The 23,101-nt window shown below is 43.5% G+C and overlaps 3 protein-coding genes across 8 annotated transcripts; 1 reads left to right on the top strand and 2 right to left on the bottom strand.

The window, feature by feature from the left end:
* Nucleotides 1–234: 234 nt before the first annotated feature.
* mcmbp (minichromosome maintenance complex binding protein) lies at nucleotides 235–9,240 on the bottom strand. Of its 2 annotated transcripts, none has more exons than XM_026190620.1 (16): nucleotides 9,013–9,240; nucleotides 7,029–7,120; nucleotides 6,809–6,949; nucleotides 6,656–6,697; nucleotides 6,485–6,574; nucleotides 6,239–6,368; nucleotides 5,758–5,903; nucleotides 5,532–5,629; nucleotides 5,285–5,460; nucleotides 2,506–2,629; nucleotides 2,285–2,402; nucleotides 2,033–2,198; nucleotides 1,782–1,915; nucleotides 947–1,114; nucleotides 714–802; nucleotides 235–448 (listed from the first exon to the last, which is right to left on the bottom strand). In XM_026190620.1, exons 1-16 carry the CDS (start codon nucleotides 9,068–9,070, stop codon nucleotides 322–324), a joined length of 1,899 nt encoding a protein of 632 aa, XP_026046405.1. In that variant the 5' UTR covers nucleotides 9,071–9,240; the 3' UTR covers nucleotides 235–321. The 2 variants fall into 2 exon arrangements, with proteins under 2 accessions (XP_026046405.1, XP_026046406.1); XM_026190621.1 differs by having other exon boundaries at nucleotides 9,137–9,240.
* A 118-nt stretch (nucleotides 9,241–9,358) lies between these two features.
* On the top strand, nucleotides 9,359–16,466 carry sec23ip (SEC23 interacting protein). 3 transcript variants are annotated; one of them, XM_026190618.1, is made up of 18 exons: nucleotides 9,359–9,417; nucleotides 10,318–10,832; nucleotides 10,912–11,125; nucleotides 11,230–11,423; nucleotides 11,538–11,627; nucleotides 11,717–11,837; nucleotides 12,066–12,155; nucleotides 12,247–12,388; nucleotides 12,658–12,866; nucleotides 12,938–13,035; nucleotides 13,182–13,352; nucleotides 13,525–13,620; nucleotides 13,702–13,878; nucleotides 13,954–14,109; nucleotides 14,224–14,326; nucleotides 14,749–14,934; nucleotides 15,016–15,181; nucleotides 16,013–16,466. In XM_026190618.1, exons 2-18 carry the CDS (start codon nucleotides 10,527–10,529, stop codon nucleotides 16,092–16,094), a joined length of 2,601 nt encoding a protein of 866 aa, XP_026046403.1. In that variant the 5' UTR covers nucleotides 9,359–9,417; nucleotides 10,318–10,526; the 3' UTR covers nucleotides 16,095–16,466. The 3 variants fall into 3 exon arrangements, with proteins under 3 accessions (XP_026046403.1, XP_026046402.1, XP_026046401.1); XM_026190617.1 differs by lacking the exon at nucleotides 9,359–9,417 and adding an exon at nucleotides 9,462–9,820 and having other exon boundaries at nucleotides 10,321–10,832; XM_026190616.1 differs by lacking the exon at nucleotides 9,359–9,417 and adding an exon at nucleotides 9,462–9,820.
* On the bottom strand, nucleotides 16,412–22,842 carry csgalnact2 (chondroitin sulfate N-acetylgalactosaminyltransferase 2). Of its 3 annotated transcripts, none has more exons than XM_026190623.1 (9): nucleotides 22,677–22,842; nucleotides 21,299–21,408; nucleotides 20,331–21,170; nucleotides 19,032–19,248; nucleotides 18,773–18,874; nucleotides 18,505–18,683; nucleotides 18,325–18,419; nucleotides 18,148–18,229; nucleotides 16,412–18,072 (listed from the first exon to the last, which is right to left on the bottom strand). In XM_026190623.1, the coding sequence occupies exons 3-9, from the start codon at nucleotides 20,968–20,970 to the stop codon at nucleotides 17,780–17,782; spliced, it is 1,608 nt and encodes a 535-aa protein (XP_026046408.1). In that variant the 5' UTR covers nucleotides 20,971–21,170; nucleotides 21,299–21,408; nucleotides 22,677–22,842; the 3' UTR covers nucleotides 16,412–17,779. The 3 variants fall into 3 exon arrangements, with proteins under 3 accessions (XP_026046408.1, XP_026046407.1, XP_026046409.1); XM_026190622.1 differs by having other exon boundaries at nucleotides 21,327–21,408; XM_026190624.1 differs by lacking the exon at nucleotides 21,299–21,408.
* Between the last annotated feature and the right edge of the window lie 259 nt (nucleotides 22,843–23,101).

Genomic DNA, 23,101 nt, shown 5'->3' with positions numbered 1-23,101 from the left:
ACTTTTTTTTTTTTTTTTTTTTTGAAGATAGAAATTATTTTTTTTCCTGTAAACAGACCTTTCTGTCTAGTAGAGCTTAACCTCTGGTGTGAACCCCACAAGAGACTTTGAATTTAAGGCAGTACTTCAGTGTGATGATAAACTGCGATGTTAGTGTACATACAACAGTATCTAAATCTTATATGTAGCTCAGCACAGTAAAAAAAAAAAAAAAAAAAAAGTGAATACCTGAACTATGTGGCAAATGAAAACATCTTTATTACAAACTGTTTAGATATCAAATGGGGAAAAAAGCAAACAAGTCATGTCATTTGCCTCTGATCACGGCTCGTTGCCGTTGACACACTTGTGCTGCTCCATCCGGCTCCTCCGCAGCGCCTCGATGTGTTTGGCTCGGAGCCAGCTGTCTCTGGACAGCGAGGTCTGACCCTGGCTCAGAGACAACAACCTACGGACAGATTCGCAGAGAGCCACATCTCAGTTTTAATAAGCTGCCAGTCTGAGACGATCTATGAGATGTACGAGCGAGTTAAAAAAAAAAAGAAATTGGCTGCGCTGAGGCGTGAAGCTATCATCAGCCTGTTTATGGTGCTTTCAGTTTTGATTATAGCTTATTGCTTAACACTCTAAAGTGCCTTAGGGGCTGTTATTATTCTCATGAATGAAAATTAATTAAATGCTACATAAAGGCAGTTATATAAATCACAACCCACCTCGCCACAACGAGCATCCTGTGCAGGTCCTCGGCAGATATACTCTGGGGGTCATCCTTCCTCATGTCTACAAAGTCATCTTCAACTGACTGAGTGCAGGAGGAAAAGGAGACACTTAATTCTTGTATGCAAACTTATAAAAAGAGCTGCTCAAACAGACTGGGTACATGAAGAAACAGCTACCATACTAGCTGAAACTCAACTCACTGTATAAGTATAAGAGCTTGTCTCACCTTTGTCACTTCATCTGAGATGCTGTAGTCAAGCAGCCGAGCCACACTCAGGTAGATTCTGAACTTGTTGAGCTGTGATGAGGCCTGAGAAAGCATGTGCATGGTGCTGAGATACTCCTCCAGGTGGGATGGAGCGACCTGAGTCTGCAGGTGTATCTGACAGTCAGACTGTGGAGATAAAGAATAATATTGATTGTGTGCCATAGAGGAAGTCTTTTTTACTAGGTGTTGCTATGCAAAAGTTTCCCTGTGTGCTGCATGCCCGCCTACTTTGGCATATTATCAAAACTTCAGAGCACGGCAGACAGGATCAAAGCCTTGGTGACGGTTAAGCATCTGATCGAGCCGAGCCTCCAGCTTCTAATCAGCCAATAGCTGCTCGCTGTAAACAGTAAACACAACCATGTAACCATTGTGACTTCTAATGAACCGTGGGAGTTGTTTACAGCATGCTGCCCTTCACTGCTCGCCTAATAGCAGGCCGAGCCTGACGCCTCTCCCGGGATTGTTCCCGTGGCACACAGCTGCCACCATGGCAACCCATTAGACCAGCACACAGAAATAGCGCACAGCACATTCCTCAGGCTGTTCGCAACACAGCGAGACTCTGGTTAAAGCCGCCGGCTTGAAGGGCTGGCTGCGGCCGACCGATGTCAGCTGAGACGACAGCGTGACGCCGGCTGGAAACAACCACCAGTGTCTGACACGGCTCTGCTTCGTGAGACACCGGAGGAAACCGAACCCCTCCCCTAGCCGTAGCCGGGGGTGGGGAGCGAGGCGAGGGTGCTGGGAGGGATCCGCGATGGGTGGGAGTGAGCTTTCACTGCGTTCTTACCGGCAGCAGCGAGCGGCCCTCTGACGCGATGAGCACGTTAATATTGCAGGGGAATTCCATCTGATGGTAGTTAAAGTCATAATCAACCTTCTGCCACGAGATCAGGTTCCCCAAGGCCGTGACGTTACGCACACCTGCAGCAACAAACACAACAGAGTAACAGATCCAACCCAGTTCAGTCACAAGGACAGGAAAAATGGTGGCGTTTGAGTCCTCGCTGTCGACCTCTTGTGGTCTTCTAGAAGACCCACCTGTTGTGTCCAGCTGTCCCTGCTCCAGCTGCGTTTCATCTAGGTAGAGGGAAGTGTTTTTGGCCAGCTGCAGGGCGCCGCTCACCAGCCGGTTTGCCACATAGTCCTTCTTAGGCACCAACCGTATCTGGTTCATGTTCTGGAGGCTCATGCCCAGGTAGTGTGACTGCAGGGGAAACAATGTTGAGTGTGTCTCAGTTCATCCAGATATAAACCAAGCAGTACCTGCGACCGATTGCGCTGATAACTCACAGAAGGCACGAGCTGCTGGATGATCTGATAAAGGCGCTCAGTGTACGAGGCAACAGTAGGACAGCCACTCATGTTCAAGGTAAACTTGCCCAGCGGGAGGACGTCCCGTCTCACGTACCTACAAGAAAAATAAAAGTGTGCTGGCGTTAGTTTGAAACCATCAAATAAAAAATTACAAAAAAAATAATAATCAGGAAGCTCACATACTGAACTTTACGTACACGTTAGAAATGAGATGCAGAATGAGGTACTCTGCTGCAAGAGCATCACCCAGGAGGACATGAGTCAAGTATGCCAGAAGCTCTTCTCTGACAGAGGGCATCTCGCTCAGGGTCGAAGCTAAAACTGAGGAAGAAAGGACAAAGAATCAACTCAGCTCCAGTCTGAACCAGTCGCTGCATTGTTCCTCTTATTAGAAAGCTTTTCAAGGCAAATGAACTTCAGTTTAATGGGATTGTTTTCCTGCTTGATTTCAATACTTCTCACACTTCATTAAACATTCCTACAACACTGATGGAACAAGTCGCCCTGCTTAAGCGATATTATTTATTAATGAGATCTGACAGTACATCTGTCCCGTTATCTTCTTTGATAATTACTGAAGCGACTTCCTTGATATCCATGCACACTTTAGTAAACACCTCAGACTGTTTTTAAATGGTGTGTTATAAATTAAGACAGTGTGAAAACTCAGCTGTCGGAAGTAAAGTACACAGTAATCCTGTCAGAAATGTCCATTTATCATAAGCAACCAAATGAATGAGTTACTGCTGTGCATCACATGCTTAAATGTGCACAAATCTCTCATATGGGAACACTCATGGGTAAATGTTTGATGCTACAGAAACTAAACTTCAGCTCTTGTTAATGTTTTACTAAAACCTAATGGAATCATGAGAAGGACTCTGCGAATCTGTTTCGGGCTTTGACAACTAGAGTCGAAGGAGCGGTGCGTTTTCAGCTCTCTGTGACTTTTACTGGGCTAGCGCTAAACTTTAACCAATATGGAAAACAACTACAAAACAAAACGTCCACATATTTACAGACTACCCGTAATCAGTGTGATTTTATTTTAGCAAAAAGAATCTCTGAGCAAAGCAAAACAAAACACAGACCATGTTATCACGTTATGCTTATCCAATTCAGATGGGCTAGAGGTTGTCCCAGCAATCACAGAGGAAGACCGGGGTCACCCTGGACAGGTCGGCACTGTTTTAGGGCTAACACACAGATACACAGAGACCCCCTTTCACTCTTACATCCACTCTAGGGCTGGGCATCGTCACTGATTTCTGGAATCGATTCGATTCGAATTGGGCGAATTTTGCCTCAGTCAGAAATATTATAATTCTGATCACGTATCAGTACATTTCCATATTTTTATATCTATAAAAAGAAAGCTGACACTTGCGAGACTTTATCAAAGGTGTAAGCATCACAGCAGATGCATTTGTGTCAAAGTAGCTGAGGATAAAACTCAGAAAAACATGAAGGCGACTTTCCTGGCCTGGGATTTTATAACAGGTAACCTTAAAAATATTCTGTAGTTAAAAAACGAAAGAAAGTCAACCTATGAACGTTACCTGATACTGCTGAAGTGAAGCAAAGTTACAGCGGTTTTATTAGAGACACGGCTAATTTTAAGACGTTTAAATTTGTTCAGTAGCGTATTGAACGGCAGAAATTAGGCTTTCTTTTCGGAAGTAAGTAAAAGGAAAAAAAAACAGCGGCCGGCATGTTGTAATGAAGAAAACAGATTTTTAGACGGGAAACTGTTTTTGAAGAACAGAGAGAGAGAGAGAGAGATGTGATTTTATCCTGGTGGAAGCAAAATAGCAAAACTAAGAGTGAATTCATGATGATGTTTATGTGAAGCGTAGTTTGGATCTTCTTTTGCTGCTGGTTCACTCAATATTGTTTGGAGAGAAATAAAACCTGCAGCTTCAGAATCTAGTGCAAAAAGGACGTAAACACAAAGCGCAGACCTGGCGAAACATCAGAATCAGCGAGCTGTCAGCCCCGACCGTGTCCGTGCCGTCGGGTAAGAAAGGCGACATCTCACTGATTCTGATCCGTCGGCGGGTCCGCGCTTTGTTTACGTCTTTGTGCAGAATCCATGTACCTGCTCTCATTTACTGTTTTAGCTGTTTGGTGGTTGTTGTAATTTTGTGAGGTTTAACCTGAGATTCTGGCGTTTCGGGCAAAATATATTTACATTTTAAAATCGATTCAGGATTTTAATGAATCAATTTTACGTTATCCAAGCTAGAATCGATTTTAATCGATAAATCGATAATCAGAACCCACCCCTAATCCACTCCTCTCACCAATTTAGAATTGCCAGTTAACCTAAGGAGCCCGTCTTTGGACTGTGAGAGAAAGCAGGAATACCGGAAAGAGCCCACTGAGCTACACGGAGAATATCCTGAGTGTTAGATTTGACCCCAGGCTCTTTTTGCTGTGCGGCAACAGTGCTAAAAGTGCACAGAACTGAAGGGTTCTCATGCTTCCTCCAGCACCGAGGGCGGCTGAAGAAGCTCTGTATCACTAAAGTATTGCACAGTCACCGCAAATAATATTTATGTAGTCAAAGCAGTTTAAACGTGTCGCCCACATTGATTCAGCATTAATAACTGATTTGTCTGCAGTGCTGGAAGCATCGGGTTGTTTACTTAATGTTTTTTTAATAAAGTTTGACTTCATCCCTCCGGAGGAATGAAGTCAAACTTGCCAAAAGTGTCTCTTCTTCAAGTTGTCAAGTGAAATCTAGACAACCCCAGTACTCAGGCTTATTTAGCAGAATGTTATGTAAATGAGATTACATTCAGCTATCTCATTAAAATCTGTGAAAAAAAAAAACCCTGCTGCGATACTTATTTTTGTAGCAGGATTATGAAATATTTTCCTGGATGCTTACTGGCTGTGTGATTGGCATGTAACATACACGAGGAAAAAGAATGAAGAAACTTGGAGGCCTACTACTCTACTGTTTGTCCTTACAAGCACTGTTGTCCTCCGAGGTGGCGGCAGAGGGCAGCAGGGGGTTGTTGTGCTGCAGCTGCTTGGCGTAGAGCATGTGGAGGCGTGGAACGAGCGAGGCTGGCGGGCAGTGCACCCTCTGCTCCTCTGCCGTCTCCATGGACTCCGTGGGATCCAGCAGGTTTGAAGAGGCGTCTCTGTACGGAAACGTCAACAATGAGAAACAAACCGAGCAGGGCAGGGAGGAAAATCAAAGTACGTGTCTTACTTCTCGTCGGCTAAGGCGCTGAGAGCGGGACTGACGGAGAGGATCCCGTAGACCTCAAGCATGTCGTTAAGTTTGAAGCTGTCCCAGTCCTCATAGACCTGCCAATGATACGCACATTATAGCATGTGTCCTAAAACTCTCCTCATGATAGCTGTATCGTCTCTAAAATCACCTCTTTGTTCAAAACGGTTCAGTACTGGAAGAGGAATAAACTGACACAGCGCACCTTGACTAGGCAGGAAGGGCCTTTCTCTCCCGGCAGGGGGAAGTTGAGGTCGAGGTGGGAGGCAGATGTCATCTGGCTGGAGGGAGCTTCTGTCTCCTGCCGCTTACAGTCGCCGTTGCCGTGATGTTCTGTGGGACTCTGAGGACCTGCAGCAAGGAAAAATAAAACCGTTGTCAAAAGTGCTTTTTAAACAGGATTTTCAACATAGCCTTTCTAAACATGCTATTTTCTTTTATAAAGCACAAGTTATTTCTATTTGCACAATAATGCAAGGAAAAAAGGAGTCTAGACGATGCTCACAAGGCAAGGACGGATCCACAAAGTTATCAAAGCGTTTCAAAAATGACAGTAATGACACAATAAAATGATATAATGTAACTGATCAAGAGCAGCTATAAGTTGGACCTTATGCTAACACTCTTATTCTGACCAACAGTAAATTTGACTTTATCGAACGAATGCCGATTCTGAACACTCGTACCAGCGTGCGCTTCCCTCTGCTTCTGTGGCTGCGTGTCCATGTCGTCGTCTTCCTCGTAGCTTCGTTTCTGTCTGCTTGGCACGTACGAGGTGGAAGGCACCACTCTTGCTTGGCTGCTGTTGGCATATCTGTGCAACAGAGTTAAGGACAACTCGGAGCAGCAGATCACAAGATATAAATGGACATTTCACGAATGCCAGCTGCGTAAAGAGCGATTCTATGTGGTCTTTTGCAAGCTGAGGATATCTCTTTGACCCAGGGGTTTTCTCCGGGGATTGGCACACAGTAGAAAGTCTGTCGCTCTGCAGTTACTGTGTTTTTAGAGTTAAAATCCACCTGCAGATGAAACACCCGTTAACAACCAAGTTGGAGCTAAAATGAGCCATCTACAGCGAATGAGTCTTTGAAGAGACTCACCCCGCATTCTGTCACGTCTTTATACTTCCCACATCGCAACGTCTGTGAAAGAATAGACAGAAAAAGAGGATGAAAGATGAAAACAGCTAAGAGATTATCAAAGGGCTGCACTCGTACCAATAACAGCAGGCGAGAGGATAAAGAAGTGCGTACTTTAGCCTGTGTGGCTGGATCGACAGTCTCATAGACTCCCATGTAGAACTCTGGATCAAACATGTCTTGGATGAAACAGCGAAATTTCACGAGGCTGTTGGGCTTCAGGTAATGCATGGGGATGTCGTTGAGAGATGGGACCTGCATCAAAGTGTGCAGAAACAGATTAGGAGCCTGTCATTCGTGCACATGTTTTTGTTGAAAGTGTAATTTGTATTACCAAGGTGTGAGCGTCCTTCTCTTTCAGTCGATCTTTGAAGAACTCCACGGCTCTCGCCTCCCAGCCAGAGCTTGGATTACTCTGGGAAGCGGCTGAAATATCAAGAAGGCATAATTTTATTGGCAAATCAAAACTCAAAGTTGGATAAATGGTTGTTGTAGAGCAAAATTAGCTTAGCTGGGCTGCATTAGATAAAGGTGTTCTGTCTCACTATGGAAAGCGCCCTCTGGTGTGAGCAATCATGGAAGCTCCACTACCACCACAGACCAGTCCCCCAACCTGTCCCCCAACCAGGCATTTTCAAAGTACATCCTCGCAAAGATCAAAGGTGCTCCTCCCACTTGTTTGCGTTCAAAACTGTCTTAATTTTTTATGTCACTGATTCAAAGTGGTGGAAAGATTCCTTGAAGATCCTGGTCAATATTGACGTGACAGCATCACACAGTTGCTGCAGACTTGTCAGCCATGATGTGAATCTCCCGTTCCACACAGGCTGATGTACACTGTAAATGGCCTGTATTTGTATAGCGCTTTACTTAGTCCCTATGGACCCCTACATTCAGTCATCCACCCATTCACACACTGGTGATGGCAAGCTACATTGTAGCCACAGCCTGGGGTGCACTGACAGAGGCGAGGCTGCCAGACACTGGCGCCACCAGGCCCTCTGACCGCCACCAGGCAACGGGTGAAGTGTCTTGCCCAAGGACACAACGACCCAGACTGTCCAAGCCGGGGCTCGAACCAGCAAGCTTCCAATTACAAGACAAACTGCCAACTCTTGAGCCACGGTCGCCCCCACACTGTGGACATAAAGGGAATAGACATGGTCAGAAACAACCCTCAGTTTGGTTGTGGTTTTTAAATGATGCTCAGCTGGTACTAAGGGGCCTAAAGTGTGACAATAAGATATCCCTCACACATCATTACACCACCAGCAACCTGAATTGGTGATGCAAGGCAGAACGCAGCCATGCTTTCATGTTGTTTATGCCAAATGTTGATCCTACCATCCAAATTCTGCAGCAGAAATCAAGTGTTCTGCTGCTGTAGCACATCTGCCTCACGTTTTGACATGTTGCACATTTACAGATGCTCTTCTGCATATCCTGGGTCTAACAAGTAGTCATTCGAGTTACTTTGTTGCGTTCCTATCAGCTCAAAGCAGACAAACCATTGTCCTCTGATCTCTAACATCATCAAGGCATTTCCACCAGACAACTGGTCCTCACTGGATATTTTCTCTTCTTCTGACCAATTTTCTGTAAGCCGAAGAGATGGTTATGGGGGAAAATCCCAGTATATCAGCAGTTTTTGAAATACTCAAAGCAGCTTGTCTGGCACCAACAACTATACCACATTCAAAGTCAATTAAAAACACATTTCATCCAATTCTCATGCTCGGTCGTCTTGCCCATGTCTGCGTGGTTAAATGCACTGAGTTGTTGCCATGGAACTGCATATATTAGAGAGATTAAATATGTCTTATTGAAGAATTCAACAGATGTACCTAATGAAGTGACTAGTAAGTGTATAAATGTAATATGTTGAGCAAAGAAGTGAGACAGGGTAAAGAGAAACCCTGTTATAATGTGGGGGTTTGGAAGGAAAATAGATAAAAGAGTTACTAGAATTACATGATACAACATGTCTAAAAGATATAAGCAACTTTTATTAATCTTAAATATAACCGCCCCCACCAGTGACACGTAAATGTCAGTCCTTTAAGATTTTAAGGAATATGTGGATTTTTCCGCTTATTCTTTAAAATCCGTCTCCGTCTTGATGTGTGGCAGTGGCGTGTGTACAGTAACTACACGAAAAAGTGTAAGACAAGTGTAAGTCATTTGCTTTTTCGAAGAGAAAGAAAAAAGAAAACACACACAGCCACCTGCAATGTGCAAAGTTGGCATGGTACGTAGTCAGAGAGCTAACTAGCTAGGTTCACGCGTTAGCCCTACTGAGTGAAGTTCCGGTGTCTTACCAAACATCCCCTCAACAACACCAACGGGGTCGTTAATCCAGTCATGTGTGGAAGGCATGGCTTAGATGGTGATAAAGGTCCGGAGATTAGAAAATATATCAAAGAAAAATCACAGTGAAAATACCAGTTTGTTGACTTTCCCCATACACGGGATCGCTGAAGTGAAGGGCGGGAAATTTGCGTCACCAGACGGAGAGCGTAGTGGGTTTGTTTTGGGTACGGGGACCAACCGGAGCACGGAGGTGCGTCATAACTCTCCTTCAGGATAGGCTGGGTGTTTTTCGTTTGACTTTAAATTCCTGCTCTAGTGAAGAAAAGTAAAGAAATAGTCTTTAATATAGAGCTACTTCTATTTTTTAAAGATACAGTTTATTGTTTTTTATTTAAAAGATCCAATATTACAGTGTAAGTAATCATCCTGGTCTATAGGTGGCAGTGGTGAGCGAGAGTGTTTGTTGTAGCTCCAACAAAAGAACTGTGGCGAAATTGCCTGCGTGATTTTAGTAGATCTGAATAATATGTGCTACGCCGCTTGTAGTCGTGCAATCTCCGGTTAATGCTTTATAGCTCAGCAAAATCTGCAAGCGCAGTGAAAAAAACAAAAACGCTCATTGGAGAACTGAGCGTGTCCTGTCTGCCTGCTCCGGTAGTGGCTACGTGTAATTCTCGGGGAAAATGGCAGATAGAAAAAATAATAATGCTCCAAACACCAGTGCAAATTTACTATTCAGCGCCGCTCCAGAGTTTAACTTCAATTTGCCTTTCATGCCAGTGAGTCAGGCCACTGGTCCGGCGGTGCTGTCAGGAGGTGAGACGAGATGCCGACTGAGGAAATGTCCAAACATTTGCGGGTTCGTTAGCAAGCTAAGCTAGTTAGCAGATTGGGTTCCCGTATCGCTATCGGGGCTTACTGAGTGTAAAAGTAACAGAAAGAGAAAGAAACCTTGTCCGAGTAGGGAAGCGTTTATCAGGCGTAAGGTTAGGCTAACTGACAGCGATGTGTTGTGGTCAGACTGGCAGCTGTGTGATGTTTTATTTTGCACGTATGTTTCAGGGTCACAGGCAAAACAGTGTTCTGAGTTAAATGGAAAGATAACGTCCTGTTACAGGGATTTAATGATGCGACATTCTGCTGAACAAGCGCCTGATAAACATGTTTCCTCTTTTTATACTTTAAGGACTAAACAGTAGAAAGCTACAGCTCTGAGCACATATTCTCTATCTCTGTGATTTAATGTGTGTCAGATGTTTTTGCATAGATACTAAAACATGTGTTACACTTTTATTCTCCATGTCGGTGTGCAGTAGATGACTCCACTGATGTTGGAGAAGAAGACAGCTTTGTAGGTCAGACATCTGGGAATGGACATGCCCCGTCTACATTCAGCTACTTCTCCAGTCCCATAACCAGTACTGACCCATTTGCATCAATAGGGCATTCTCCATGCCCCCCGCCAGTGCTGTCTGCAGCCCCGACCACAACGGGACACGTTTCTGTTCCCAGCAGTGTCAGCATGATTCCACCACAACCCCCACCTGCCAGCTCACAAATGAACCCTTCTCCTTCGATGTTTGGTAGTGCAGTTTACCAGAGCCCCATGGGGCGTCACACTCCTCCCCCTACCACAATGACCCCACCGCCTCCCCAGATGCAGCCGCAGAGCCACAACCCGTACAGACACACCCCCACCAGCAGCAGAGCTAGTCCTTATATTCCAGCTCCGGAAATCATGCCGCCAACACACACGCCACAGCAGAATCCCTACTTGGTCAGCTCGCCACCGCAAACGTTCTCCCCATCAGGACCCATGTATACAAAGGTGAGTGTCACACCGGTGTTGTTGATCAAAGGGTTTATTAACTTATTTGGGAAGTTAAATCACATCTTTCTCTCTTCAGCCTCCTCCCACGCAGATTCAGGGCCCTCCACCTCCACTTCCAGCCACCACAGCTGGAGCCGTCATTCCTGCTGTTCCCATGATGCCGTACAACTACAACGTCTATGAGCCAGTTCAGCCTCACTGGTTCTACTGCAAGCAGGTGGAGTCAAAAAGCGTCTGGCTTCCTTTCAGTATCTTTGACTCCCTTCAGCTTGAGGAGACGTACAACTCTGGTACGACAAGACACGTGCAAATTTGTCTTCCTGAGAATCTAATTTTGACCTGAACTGCACAGTGAAGTTTTTTTTTTTTTTTTTTTTTTTCTTCATTCTTTCAGTTCAACCAGATCCAGAAAGTGTGATCATACGCACAGACGGAGGGAGGTATGACGTGCAGCTTTATGACCGCATGCGGACTGCAGTGTACTGGGAGGAGGAGCCTACAGAGGTCCGACGCTGCACCTGGTTCTACAAAGGAGATACAGATAGTCGCTTTATTCCTTACTCTGAGGAGTTCAGCGATAAGCTCGAGGTTTGTCTCAAAAATACTGTTTTTTATACCCTCTGCATTGTTCTTTATTGATTTAGTTTAGGCTGCACTGTTGTAAAAGGAAATTATAATATTGTATTATTGCATCATCTCTAGGCTGAATATAAGAAAGCTGTGTCTACCAACCAGTGGCACCGCAGGCTGGAGTTCCCATCAGGGGAAACCATTGTGATGCACAACCCAAAGGTAAACCCCTGTTTGATTAATGTGCTGTAGCGGTCTGATGATGTAATTAGCTTTATAGTTCACGAGCATTGATCTGTTTGCCTTTGTAGGTCATAGTGCAGTTTCAGCCCTCCTGCGTACCAGATGAGTGGGGCACAACTCAGGACGGGCAGACCAGACCCAGAGTGGTGAAGAGAGGAATCGATGATGACCACGATGAAGTGCCTGATGGTAGACAAGTTCCGCTGTGCTCAAAATAATTTGCTCTAAGTGTAAACACAGTTTGTATCATCCACTAAGTGTAATTTTAGGAAATGAAAAGTATGATAAGGTATTCCAGAGGCATTAGAAGGACTTTTTGATAGCTGGTTGGGTGCTAGGTGAAGTATAATGCAGCCTCATTCTGACTGTAGTTCACATTTTATGCACATATTTAAGATTAGAGACATCTCTTTCCAGGTGAGCTCTCAACGGTGGATCATCTTGTGTTCATGGTTCATGGAATTGGCCCCGTGTGTGACTTGAGATTTCGGAGCATGATTGAGTGTGGTGAGTAATGAAGTAATGAGCAGTCACACTGCAGTCGTGTAACGATGTGTACAAAGGAAACGTTAAAAATGCTGTTTTGTCGTGCTTTCAGTGGACGACTTCCGTAATGTGTCGCTGAAGCTGCTGCAGAGCCATTTTAAGAAATCGCTGGATGAACACGCTATCAGCAGAGTGGAGTTTCTGCCCGTGCAGTGGCACACGGCTCTACATGGAGATGCCACAGGGGTGGACAGGTGAGGGGGACAAGGGTTTAACACCAAAGAGGCCTGACACACATGTGGTGATATTATAAATAGCTCCTGACTGGATGGAAACACTGGACTTACTCTCTTATTTTAAATTGACATTGTTTGTCACCTGTAAGTCCTTCATCATTACTCAGAGATGGGTAAACAGAACATTTATTGGACACTGTCATTATATGCCGGAGACAATTGGTGCCTCAGTTCACCAGACATCCTTGCAGGACCTTAACAGACTTATTTCTTGTTCATCTTTGCAGGAGGATAAAGAAGATCACTTTGCCCAGCACCGGGCGTTTACGTCACTTTACCAACGAGACCTTGTTAGATGTGCTTTTCTACAACAGTCCCACTTACTGCCAGACCATCATGGACACTGTTGCTCAGGAGATTAACCGACTCTATGCCCTGTTCATGGAGAGGAACCCGGACTTCAGAGGAGCAGTGTCAGTGGCAGGACACAGCTTAGGTAATAAACATGTTTAATCAGCTTCTAACCTTTCTGTTTTTTCCACCATCACTTAATTTTTCTCCTTGCAGGTTCTTTGATTCTCTTTGACCTGCTTTCAAATCAGAAGAATGCCTCACCTGGAGGGGCCATGCCAACCATGCCCGCTGCTAACGGAGAAGTCAGACAGGTCACGCCCTGACTAATTTAAATAAATTACAATATACTGTAAAAATAAAACAAACACCGTGCTCTTTTCCGTTTATTTGTAAATGAGTTGAATATTTTCAGAATAAAGGTTCGGTATGTAATTGTAAATTTTGCTTCTCATATCAGGTGACGGCCCCTGTTGCACAGGAAAATAGTGCCGTCACCCCTCCAGCTGTGGAGGAGCAGCCCAAAGAAGACGGGGAGGAGTTTGAGGATCTTGCTGCTATGCTGGAACATCTGGGCCTGTCTGAATACAAGAGTACCTTTGATGAGGAGAAGATTGACATTGAATCTTTTGTAAGAACACAGTCCACCTTTTATTTTACAGACTGCTAGGAGCTGAGATATGTTTTAGAAGTATAAGAAATCTAGTTATAAATGTAAACTGTATAAGGTCATTTGAGAACATCGGGGGTTTTATGCAATATAATGTAATTCATCTTATTCTGACCCTTTTATATTCTCTTAGCTTATGTGCACAATTGAGGACCTGAAGGAGATGGGTATCCCACTTGGTCCCAGAAAAAAAATTGCCAAATTTGTGAAAGAAAGAGTGAATAAGCAGGTAAGTTTGTCTGCTGAGTATCTGCGAGGCTTGCAAAATTGTGATTATGGACCCGCCCCACTCATGGTTTCATGTTCACAGGCTGCACGCCAGGCAGCTCAGGAGAACAAAAAAGAGGTCAAAGAGGTCACTCAGACTGCAGCACCTCCACCAGCAGCTGAAGTTCCCTCTGATCCGACTGTGAAGAAGCTTCCAGTGGGCAGCACAGTCTCCTCTGTCCATGTGGACTACAATTACTTTGAAGTTGGAACGGGGCAGGTAAACACATCTGTCTTTCAGCAACAATGAGCTGCTATTCTGAAGCAGAGCTGACATTTAATAAACTTTTTGCAGGTGTCTGTCATCTACCACACTCTGGACTTTGAGCCTGTGAATTTCTTTGCCTTGGGTTCTCCAATCGGCATGTTCCTGACTGTACGAGGACTTGAGAATATCGAAGAGACGTACCAGCTGCCCACATGCAAGGGATTCTTCAATATTTATCATCCAGTATGTGTTTGTGTATTTATAGCTATTTGTAACATGTTTTATTGTCTCTGGGTCAGATTTGTACAGTATTCTGGTGTGCACAGGCATTTCATTCACTAGACTAATGTCTTTTAGCTGGATCCAGTGGCTTACAGGATTGAGCCTATGATAATGCCAGACCTGGACTTGAAGCCTGTTTTGATCCCACATCACAAAGGACGGAAGAGGCTTCATCTTGGTATGGACCCAAACACTCAGAGCAGAGCTGTCATTGTTGTAGTCACATATGAGATTAAGTTTCAAGCAAAACGAACAAAAAATAATAATCAGGTTTTAACTGTGAATGCTGACAGATACAGAGTTAGTTACTGAGCCTAAGCTAAACTGTTCAGTATTTTTGGCCTCTCTGCCGCTTAAGGGTGGAGCGTCCCAATATCTGCAGTTACACAGCACAAAGACTCTATTCTTGCACTTCAATTGCCATGAAGCAACGTAGTGGCAAATAAAACTGATTCGTTTTTTCCTTGGCTGTGCAGAAAAACATTAAGGTGACAGCAAAATAAAGTTTCTCGTGGTGGTTGCTTTTTTTTTTTTTTAAAGTGTATGTAGGTTTCATTGGTTGTGCGGAAATGGGCTTAGGTGTGATTCTGTGTGTTTCAGAGCTAAAGGAGTCTCTCACCAGGATGGGCTCTGACCTGAAGCAGGGTTTCATCAGCTCCCTGAGGACTGCCTGGCAGACCCTCAACGACTTTGCTCGTGCTCACACCTCGAATGCCCAACTTCAGGCCCAGCTGGCCATCGTGGCCAATCAGATCGAAGAGGAGGAGAAGCAACAAGTGCACGAAGGTGAGTGCGGCTCACTTGTGAGTCTTTGTTTGACTATTTTCTGTACTGTTAGATCAACCGTTTTGATCTGGTTTGTCACAGAGCATAAGATTCCAGACAACCCTGAGCTTCAAAAAGAAGACGACGAGTCTCAGGTGAAGATCGGGATGTTAAACGGAGGAAATCGCATCGACTACGTCCTGCAGGAGAAGCCCATTGAGAGTTTCAACGAGTATTTGTTTGCCCTCCAGAGTCACCTCTGCTACTGGTACAAGCAATCTCATATTAAAGACCTGTTTGTAGTTGCAATTTGAATGGAAACTTGAGTATTAAGCAGCTGAATGGCACAGACTGAAAACTAAGTCCATGTTTTTTGGTATCAATTAATAATTTAAATATTTACTATGTGCAAAAATAACAGGTTTGGTGGTTTCAGCCTCTCAAATATGTGATCCTTAATAATTTACCAAGTCCTCATATTATTTTGGTTTCATTAAAAAAAAAAAAAAAAAAAAAAGACTTACTCTTCTGCAGTATAGATTTTTTTTTTTTTATTCATTGTTGATTTTTAGGCCCTTTCCTCACAGTACATTCTTACCTCGTTTCCATCAGTACCTTTTTAGCTCGACTTGATTCAACTTAGTTTTGATAGTTTTTCATTAGGTGGTAGTACCTGGTACTGGGTGGGTATTACCTTCTTTAGTACGTGCTCGGCCGGCGTTCCAAGTGATCACAGTTAATCCGAAAATGTGAAATCAGACTGCATGCCACCAATAGGCCAGACGATGGTGTCACTCGATGAGTCATGAGAGTGACTCCTTCACAAAAATCCAAACCACCATTTTTGAAACCTGGCAACGAGAAAAATACCCCACTGTGGTCCCAGAGTCTGACAAAAAGCTTTAATGACCCACGTGGAGGTGGTACTCAATTGTAATGGAAAACGACTGCAACAGAATCGAGTTGAGTCGAGTAGGTACTAGTGGAAAAGAGGCGTATAAAAACTGCACATAAATGATGGTGAGTGACGTCTGAAGTCCTTTAAGCTGCTTCGGTGACTGTCTGAAACCTGTGTATTAACACTTGTGTTGTTTTGTAGGCAATCTGAAGACACGGCTCTGCTCATTCTCAAAGAGATCTACAAGACCATGGGGATCCATCCAGAACAGATGGCTCATTAATACACAGAGTACACCTGTCTGCTTTGGTCCCATTTAGTTTCATGTATTACTTCTTCACTGGGATTTTGATTATTTTTCCTTTTTTTTTTTTATTGATGTAGTTTATTATATACAGATGAATAATACAATTGTATTACGCCATTTGTCTTAAATTAAGAAACATACAAATGAGCTCGTTGATTCAAAGAAACTTGACAAGTTTGATATTACATTTTTATAGTATAAATTATAGAAATGGGGGGAGGGGTCAAGTTTCCCAAGAACATGTATCAGCAGATCGAATACTAACAGCAGAAAGGAAGGAGCAGAAGCAAATGCAGCCTTCTGTAAGTTTTATTTCATGGCAAGACTCAAAATAAATCATCACCTTGCTCAAGTGTTTCGTTTGGATTGTGTACTGCTGATGTTTTCTCCTGCAGGGTAAGGAGAGACTCGAAGACTATCTACAGAAAGCTGGAATATTTGCAAAAACATTAATAATAAAATAATTACAGTACCAGATGAGACCTGCTTCCTCTGTGAGGGAGAAAAAGCACTTCTTGCCTGCACTATGTAATCTTTAGACAGCTGTCCTCATTAAAATTACCCCTCTAACCTATGAACTGTTCAGCTGTAACATTATGTGGAATAAAAACCAGCAGCTGTGAATACGGCTCATAGTACTGTCTGCATGTAGGCACATATTTAACTCACATGTATGAAACAATGGAATATTAGAAAAATATTTACAAGCATGACTGTAACATTCAATCCCAGTCAAGAAGTGGGAATCGTAGTGCTGGGAATGACGCTCATTGTTATCTATACAATAATACTGGTCCACATACACCTGATATTGTAGCGTTGCATGCAGTAAGCAGATCTTTGCTCAAGTCCTTGAACCATTTGATCAACATGCTTTTCAGGTGAACTCTTTACTTGGAAACAATCAGCAATAAATGAATGATAACAGCGACTCACTGTCACAAAACACAAGTTCCCTTTTTTTTTTAAAAACCCATACTGCCCCTCTCACAGAACTTCTAATAGAAACAGAATATTATGGCTCCATATACTACTGCCAAAATACTGAGTGAAAGATTATAAAGTGTTTGAGGATCAGCTGAAACTTTTGGCTTCTTTTGTTCACTATGAGAAAGTGCAACATCTTTACAGTTGTCAATAAATTATGCAACTTGTTATCCTTTAATGTGTCTTTAGTTTGATTTAAAAAGCCTGTCCAAACACGCAACAGCTGCCAGAAATCATCTGAATGAGCTGAAATCTTTCTGAAGTCATATTTGGCTGTAAAAGGTGCTAAAGAGGCTGGCTGCAGGTCAGGTGCTGTGTTTGAAGCAGGCAGGGTGGCTTAATGAGAAGTTGTCAAGTTCAAAGTTAGAAAGCACATGCCTATTGATTTGATTTCATGTAACATATTGTCAACCTAAATCCACGAGATACGTACCTGTTGTTCTTCCCTCAGCAAGTTAAGTATTGCTAATTATGCGTCAGCTCTTCAGTAACACTTGTTGCCACGTTGTGAACTTTCACATTGACTAATGTTCATTTTTGTACATTCATTTGTCTACAGCTGTGCGGTGAAATGCAGAAGGATCCGTGTAAACATGTCTTCGCTCTAGTGCCTTAACGATATCAGCACCATGCAGTCTTAATGTAGAAATGATGCTGGGTACGCAGAGGCTCGCTCAGTCCTCTGTTTTGCTCTGTGTCTTGAAGGCCTGCTTGCGTAGGTGAGCCTCGATCTCCTCGCGGAAAACCAGCATCCCCAGGTGAGAGTGGGAGGCCTCGTTCATCGCTTTGGACTGGATGCACATGCGGTACTGCTCCGGCGTCAGCTCGTCCGCGCACTGCTTCTCGTGCCACAGGTGGAACAGACCCGACACAGGCGTGCGGATCACTATCATGTCACTCCGCAGATACTTCCTGTACAAGTGGACGTCTTCCACCCCCCAACCTTTGACTTCAAGATCAAAACCACCTGCGGGGATACGACCCATTTAAAACATGTTACGCACAACTGTCGCGTCTAATAAAACAAATGATTGGTGCTTACCGATATTTAGAAAGTCGGAGCGATACTGGCATGTCATTCCAAATCCAAAGTCTCTCCAGAATCCAGCATCCTTTTTATGAATCTATTTGAAAACAGATAGTCATCTCTGACACACAGGTCACCACCAAACCAGCTTTCTAACACGTTGGTCAGAATGGGAACCTTTACACTTCTTACCAGCTGGAGTTCAACAGGTGGAGCCAGCTCCAAATTTCCGTAGACAATGGCAGGATTGTACAAACTAAACACGACAGGATAGAAGACTTTCTTGTCTGTAAAACAGAACAAGCAAATTAACCTTTGGCTGAGAGCAAGAGCACTAAAAGAGTATAATGAATGTGAGCCAATTAAACCTACTTGGAGCAGCGTGGAGACGACAGGTGTTAAGGAACTCGAGTGTAAAATGGATGTCCACATCACAAAAAAACATTAAGACGTCGCCTTTCTTCCATGCGTGAGCTCCGATATCCAAACCTCGACCTCGGGAAAACTCCTCGTCCACTGGGATGAGAGTGTAGTTGGAGAAGCTCTCCTCCCTGTAAAACAAAACGCCTGATTTTTAACAAATGCCTCATATGACATATTAACAAGCCTATTAAAAGGTCTTTCTGTTCAATAGACTCACCTCGACATTTTTTCCAGAGATGACGTCACCTCCTGTAGACCTTCCTGCCCAAAATAAACCACCGTGAGATGTACCCTTCTGTCATGCTGTATGCACACCTCCCTAAAAACACATGCATTTTTCAAATGGATTACAAGGACACACAAGGCTGCAGTGCTTTCCACAACAATGGTGGAAACAAAAGCCAACACGTCTAATGAAGGCCAAGGGTGCTGGCTCATGTTTAGTGGAGAGGGATGGATTTAAGATTCATTCTCACCTGAAGTTTTGCAAGAACTGTGAGAAAGTTTCTGCTCTGCCCGCTAGTGGCACAATGATGTTAATAATCATTCCTGATGTTTCCACAGATGTGCTCCTGACTTTCATTAAGGGCCCAAAAGGCCTGAAGAGTGTGACGTGGCGGAAACTGCTGGAATCCTCTTTGGCAAAGAAGAGCTCGTAAAGTGTCCCTTTGTCTCGCTCTGTCCGGTACAGCCCTGCCAAAAGAAGACAATCTGAAAAACACTGAGACAGGCTGAGAAAACGTACCAGTTATCCACTAAGTGGCACTAAATGCCAAATTCAAGGAGAATTTCTGTTTGGCACTACTGCTGCGCATGACTAACGCGCAAACACAGACACGTAGCATAAACTTTTGTCCCCATCCTTGCTATGCAAAGGCACACCACAGTCTTAATCTGACTAGCTCTGACCCCTGCAGTTTTGTCAAACCTTAACTATCTCATGTAATCTCCTAACCACAACTCTGACCAAGCAATATACACTAGCCAAGGAGCAGGAGTCATGGAGGGTCATTGCAGCTGAGAGTGCAGCTTATGAACTTTCAAATGTATTTTACGTTTGACGCATCACTTTTGAGGTCAAGCTTGTTCTGTCTGAACTTGAATCGGACCTTTGCCAATTGTGACATTTTGGCCCAATATCAATGTTTAAAGTAACAATTTGGCTGATTTTGTTTTGTTGTTTATTGTTTTCCTGGAATAAGGGGAAAAGAAATATTCTAAAAGAAAATAAAAGATGTGCTTTAATTTTGACTCGTTTTATCCAAAGGTAGCTGCAAGGTCAGGGACCATCGTCACTAACTTCTGATGCACACCCAGTCACTTTGTTCTATAAGCGAGCCTGAAATATAACAGAAAGCATCAAGTTCAGAAAAGAGCTTCAAAGGCTTTCAGAGGGTAAAGAGTTAAAGTCTTGCAGCTCACACAATTTGAACATTTAACCAGTGCAACATTTATATTCCTAAATACAGACTGTTCACAAAATCTGATAACTGTCATATGCCAACATCAATCAATAGGCAATATTGGCCAGTGTTCATCAGATAGTGTATATCAGTGCAACCCAGTGCTCCTTTGTCTAAATAAAATGTACTAACCAAATCAGATTTGGAACAAAGGCTCAGTTTATTATTCTGGATCGTTAAAAATAGATTTTCCTGGTGATTTTTTTTTTTCAACGAGTCTATTCACTGAGTGGAAACTGTTAATAAAAGGTTCATTTTGAACACTGGTTACAGTCATTGCCTCTTACTCTGTAATTTAACTGAGAGTCTCACCTTCAGTAAAGTGACCATCTGTGTAGGTTTGCCTCTGCATCGGCACATCATCCTCCACACCATCCTCCTCGTCAGGGTTGTTGATGATGTCTAGTGCGGCCTCAATGACCTCCACCAGCTCATCCCTGCGGTCCTTGCGGACTGGTTTCTCCTCTGGGTGCCGCGTTAGCCCCATTTCCAGCTGGTACACCTTGGAAGAAGTAAAACTCTCAAACGGCACCAAGGCATACTCGCTTGGAAGGCGTGCTCCAGTGTTGACCTCAGCCTTGTCGATCTGAGAATGCAAGTACTCCAGCAAATCTCCAGGCTCTTGGTCTTTATCAGCCAGACCCGGAACTCCTGGAAGCTCTTTTTTCTCTTGGAGAACTTTCAACTTCTCGCTCATTTCCTGTAATTCCTGCTTAAGCTGGGCAATTTGCCGCTTCAGACTGGCAGCACGGTTCAGGTGGCGCTCCTCCTGTTCCTGGAGCAGGGCCTGGTAGTATTCTTTGCCATAGGTCTCCCCTGGTAAGATCAGGCTGACGTCTGCTGGTGGAGTGCACTCCAGCAGGTATGCAAACAGCAGCAACACCAGCAGCAGAAAAAGACCCAGGAAGAGCCAGCGGACCCGACCCTGAAGTGGCAATCCCCGCCTGGGCATCACGTTCTCATAAAAGCTATAGCTGACAAGCCTGCATTCCCTTCGCCCCGGACTGCTCACATTACTTAAAACAGGTTTCTGTACATCATCTTAGAGACATGGGTGTGTAGATCATTTTGGAATAAAGAGATCTTGTTCTTTGGCTCCAATGCATCAGTATTTCCACACATAGGTCCTGTATAAATCCACAAAACGATCAGCTGTTAAAAACACAAAAATCCACAATCAGAAAAAAGGCCACAATCCAGGATCCCAATACAGGGACTTTTAGATAAAAGCACTGATGACAAAACAGTAGATAATCATACAATGACATTTAATGTGTTACCTTTAAGCAACCTTTCAAATAAACCAACCTGCTATCTACAGTTTCCTTCAGTCAGTAAGTTTCTTTTGAACATTTATCCGACTTCTTCACTTCAAAGATTCCGTTTAAACCTGAGGAAGGAGGGACAGCAGGGATTAGCTACACCTGGACAGCTAACACACGCCAGCTAGCTCTCAGCCAAACAACAGCACACAAGGAAACTGGTGGGCGAGCTTCACAGCAAGCTAGCTACAAACTGACTTCCGGTGTAGCTCTTTCTCTTCAAAATAAATGCACGAGCTTTGTGCAAAGGGCTAGACCAAACACTCCAGATTCTGAGAGGTACCTTCTTGGAATGAAAGTGGACAAAACAAGTGAAACACACACAGCGTTCAAGGCCGATTTGTGATTATCTTTTTAATTACAGGCTTGGTAAATGTCACACAAGGCTCACCAGTCAAGAATCCCTGGTTAAAAAAAAGAAAAGAAAAAAAAAGGCAGCCTTCAGGAGTTTCCACGCCTAATATCGTGTCAACCAGATACCATGTGCAGCAGGTTCTTGAAGGTCACACAGCTCCAAGCTTACACTTACAAAGTAACCCTGTTTTCAGGCTCTCACACCCAGATATAAATCAGTCTCTAGACAGCTATAATGAAATAGGGCTCTGAATCCAGCCAGAACTGGAACTGAGCTTGTGCTGATGTTTTAAAAGCCGTAGCTGTCAAAATACTTCTTTGTACATTTATTTCTTTAACCTTAATGCTTTCTTTCTAAAATGAGATCTTGAATATTTAACACCAAACACAGAAATATAAAATATTAATGATTCTTATTAACATTCTAAAAGGCAAAACGCAACTATGATATTAGTTTTACTACTCACACAAAGAATGTCTAACGCAAAACTGTTCTGCTGATGATGTGTGCTGATGAGAGTGCTTGTTCAACAGTTTGGAAGGTGTGTGTGTGTGCGTGTGTGTGTGTGTGTGTGTGGGGGGGGGGGGTGTTAAGTCAAGGACAAAGTAACACAAGACTGCCTGAAAAACAACAGAACCAAGTCATGCTAATAATGGGAGACTTTCAAACTCTAAGCTACTGGCATGGCGACAGAGAAAAGTTGGCTATATTTCCAGAAAAAAAAACTCTTAGCCTAAAACCTTTGATAATTAGATTTTTTTCCCTTGTGGCATATTTGCAAATTTCAGCACCTTTAATTATTTTGAAATTTGCGACATTACAGGCAGCACATCCCCTTATTTCGAAAAAATTCGAACCGGACATGACTACAGTTCTGCTGCTAGCTTAGCGGTGTTCCGCGCTTCACTTCGCTTTCGGGTTTTTATTCTTACCCGTTAGAAAGCCTCTGTTACCCATAGTACTCCCCAAACGTTCACTCACCTAATCCCGGCTTTGTCCATTCCTGCCCCTCATTACAGCTGTCGCATTTTGTGTTAAACTAGCAGCAGTAGGTAGGTAGGTTGTGTTACAGAATGCCACGGAGCAAAGAGAAAAGAGTGGGTTGTAACCTACTTCCGGTTAAAATCTAACCAATCGGAGCGTGTCTAACGAGTGTCGTCATCAAGCACGCCGAACCTCCAGGTTCATAATATTGTTTATTCTTATTAAAATAACGACGTTATTATTATATTGTAGCTCTAAACGCATTATTGTTATTATTAGAACACATCGATGATTTTTTTTACTCTCATACACACTACCGCGTCTTCCAATAACGTAACAACGTTAATCTGTTGTTTTAAAAAAAAGCTATATTTAACCTTCCCTCTAAGAGATTATTGTCTTTTCTTCCCGTTTCACTGTTC

This window comes from Astatotilapia calliptera, chromosome 13 (genome assembly GCF_900246225.1).
Source record: "Astatotilapia calliptera chromosome 13, fAstCal1.2, whole genome shotgun sequence".
Taxonomy (NCBI): domain Eukaryota; kingdom Metazoa; phylum Chordata; class Actinopteri; order Cichliformes; family Cichlidae; genus Astatotilapia; species Astatotilapia calliptera.
Note: the sequence above shows the minus strand (reverse complement) of the source record. Positions and strands in the feature narration are given on the sequence as shown.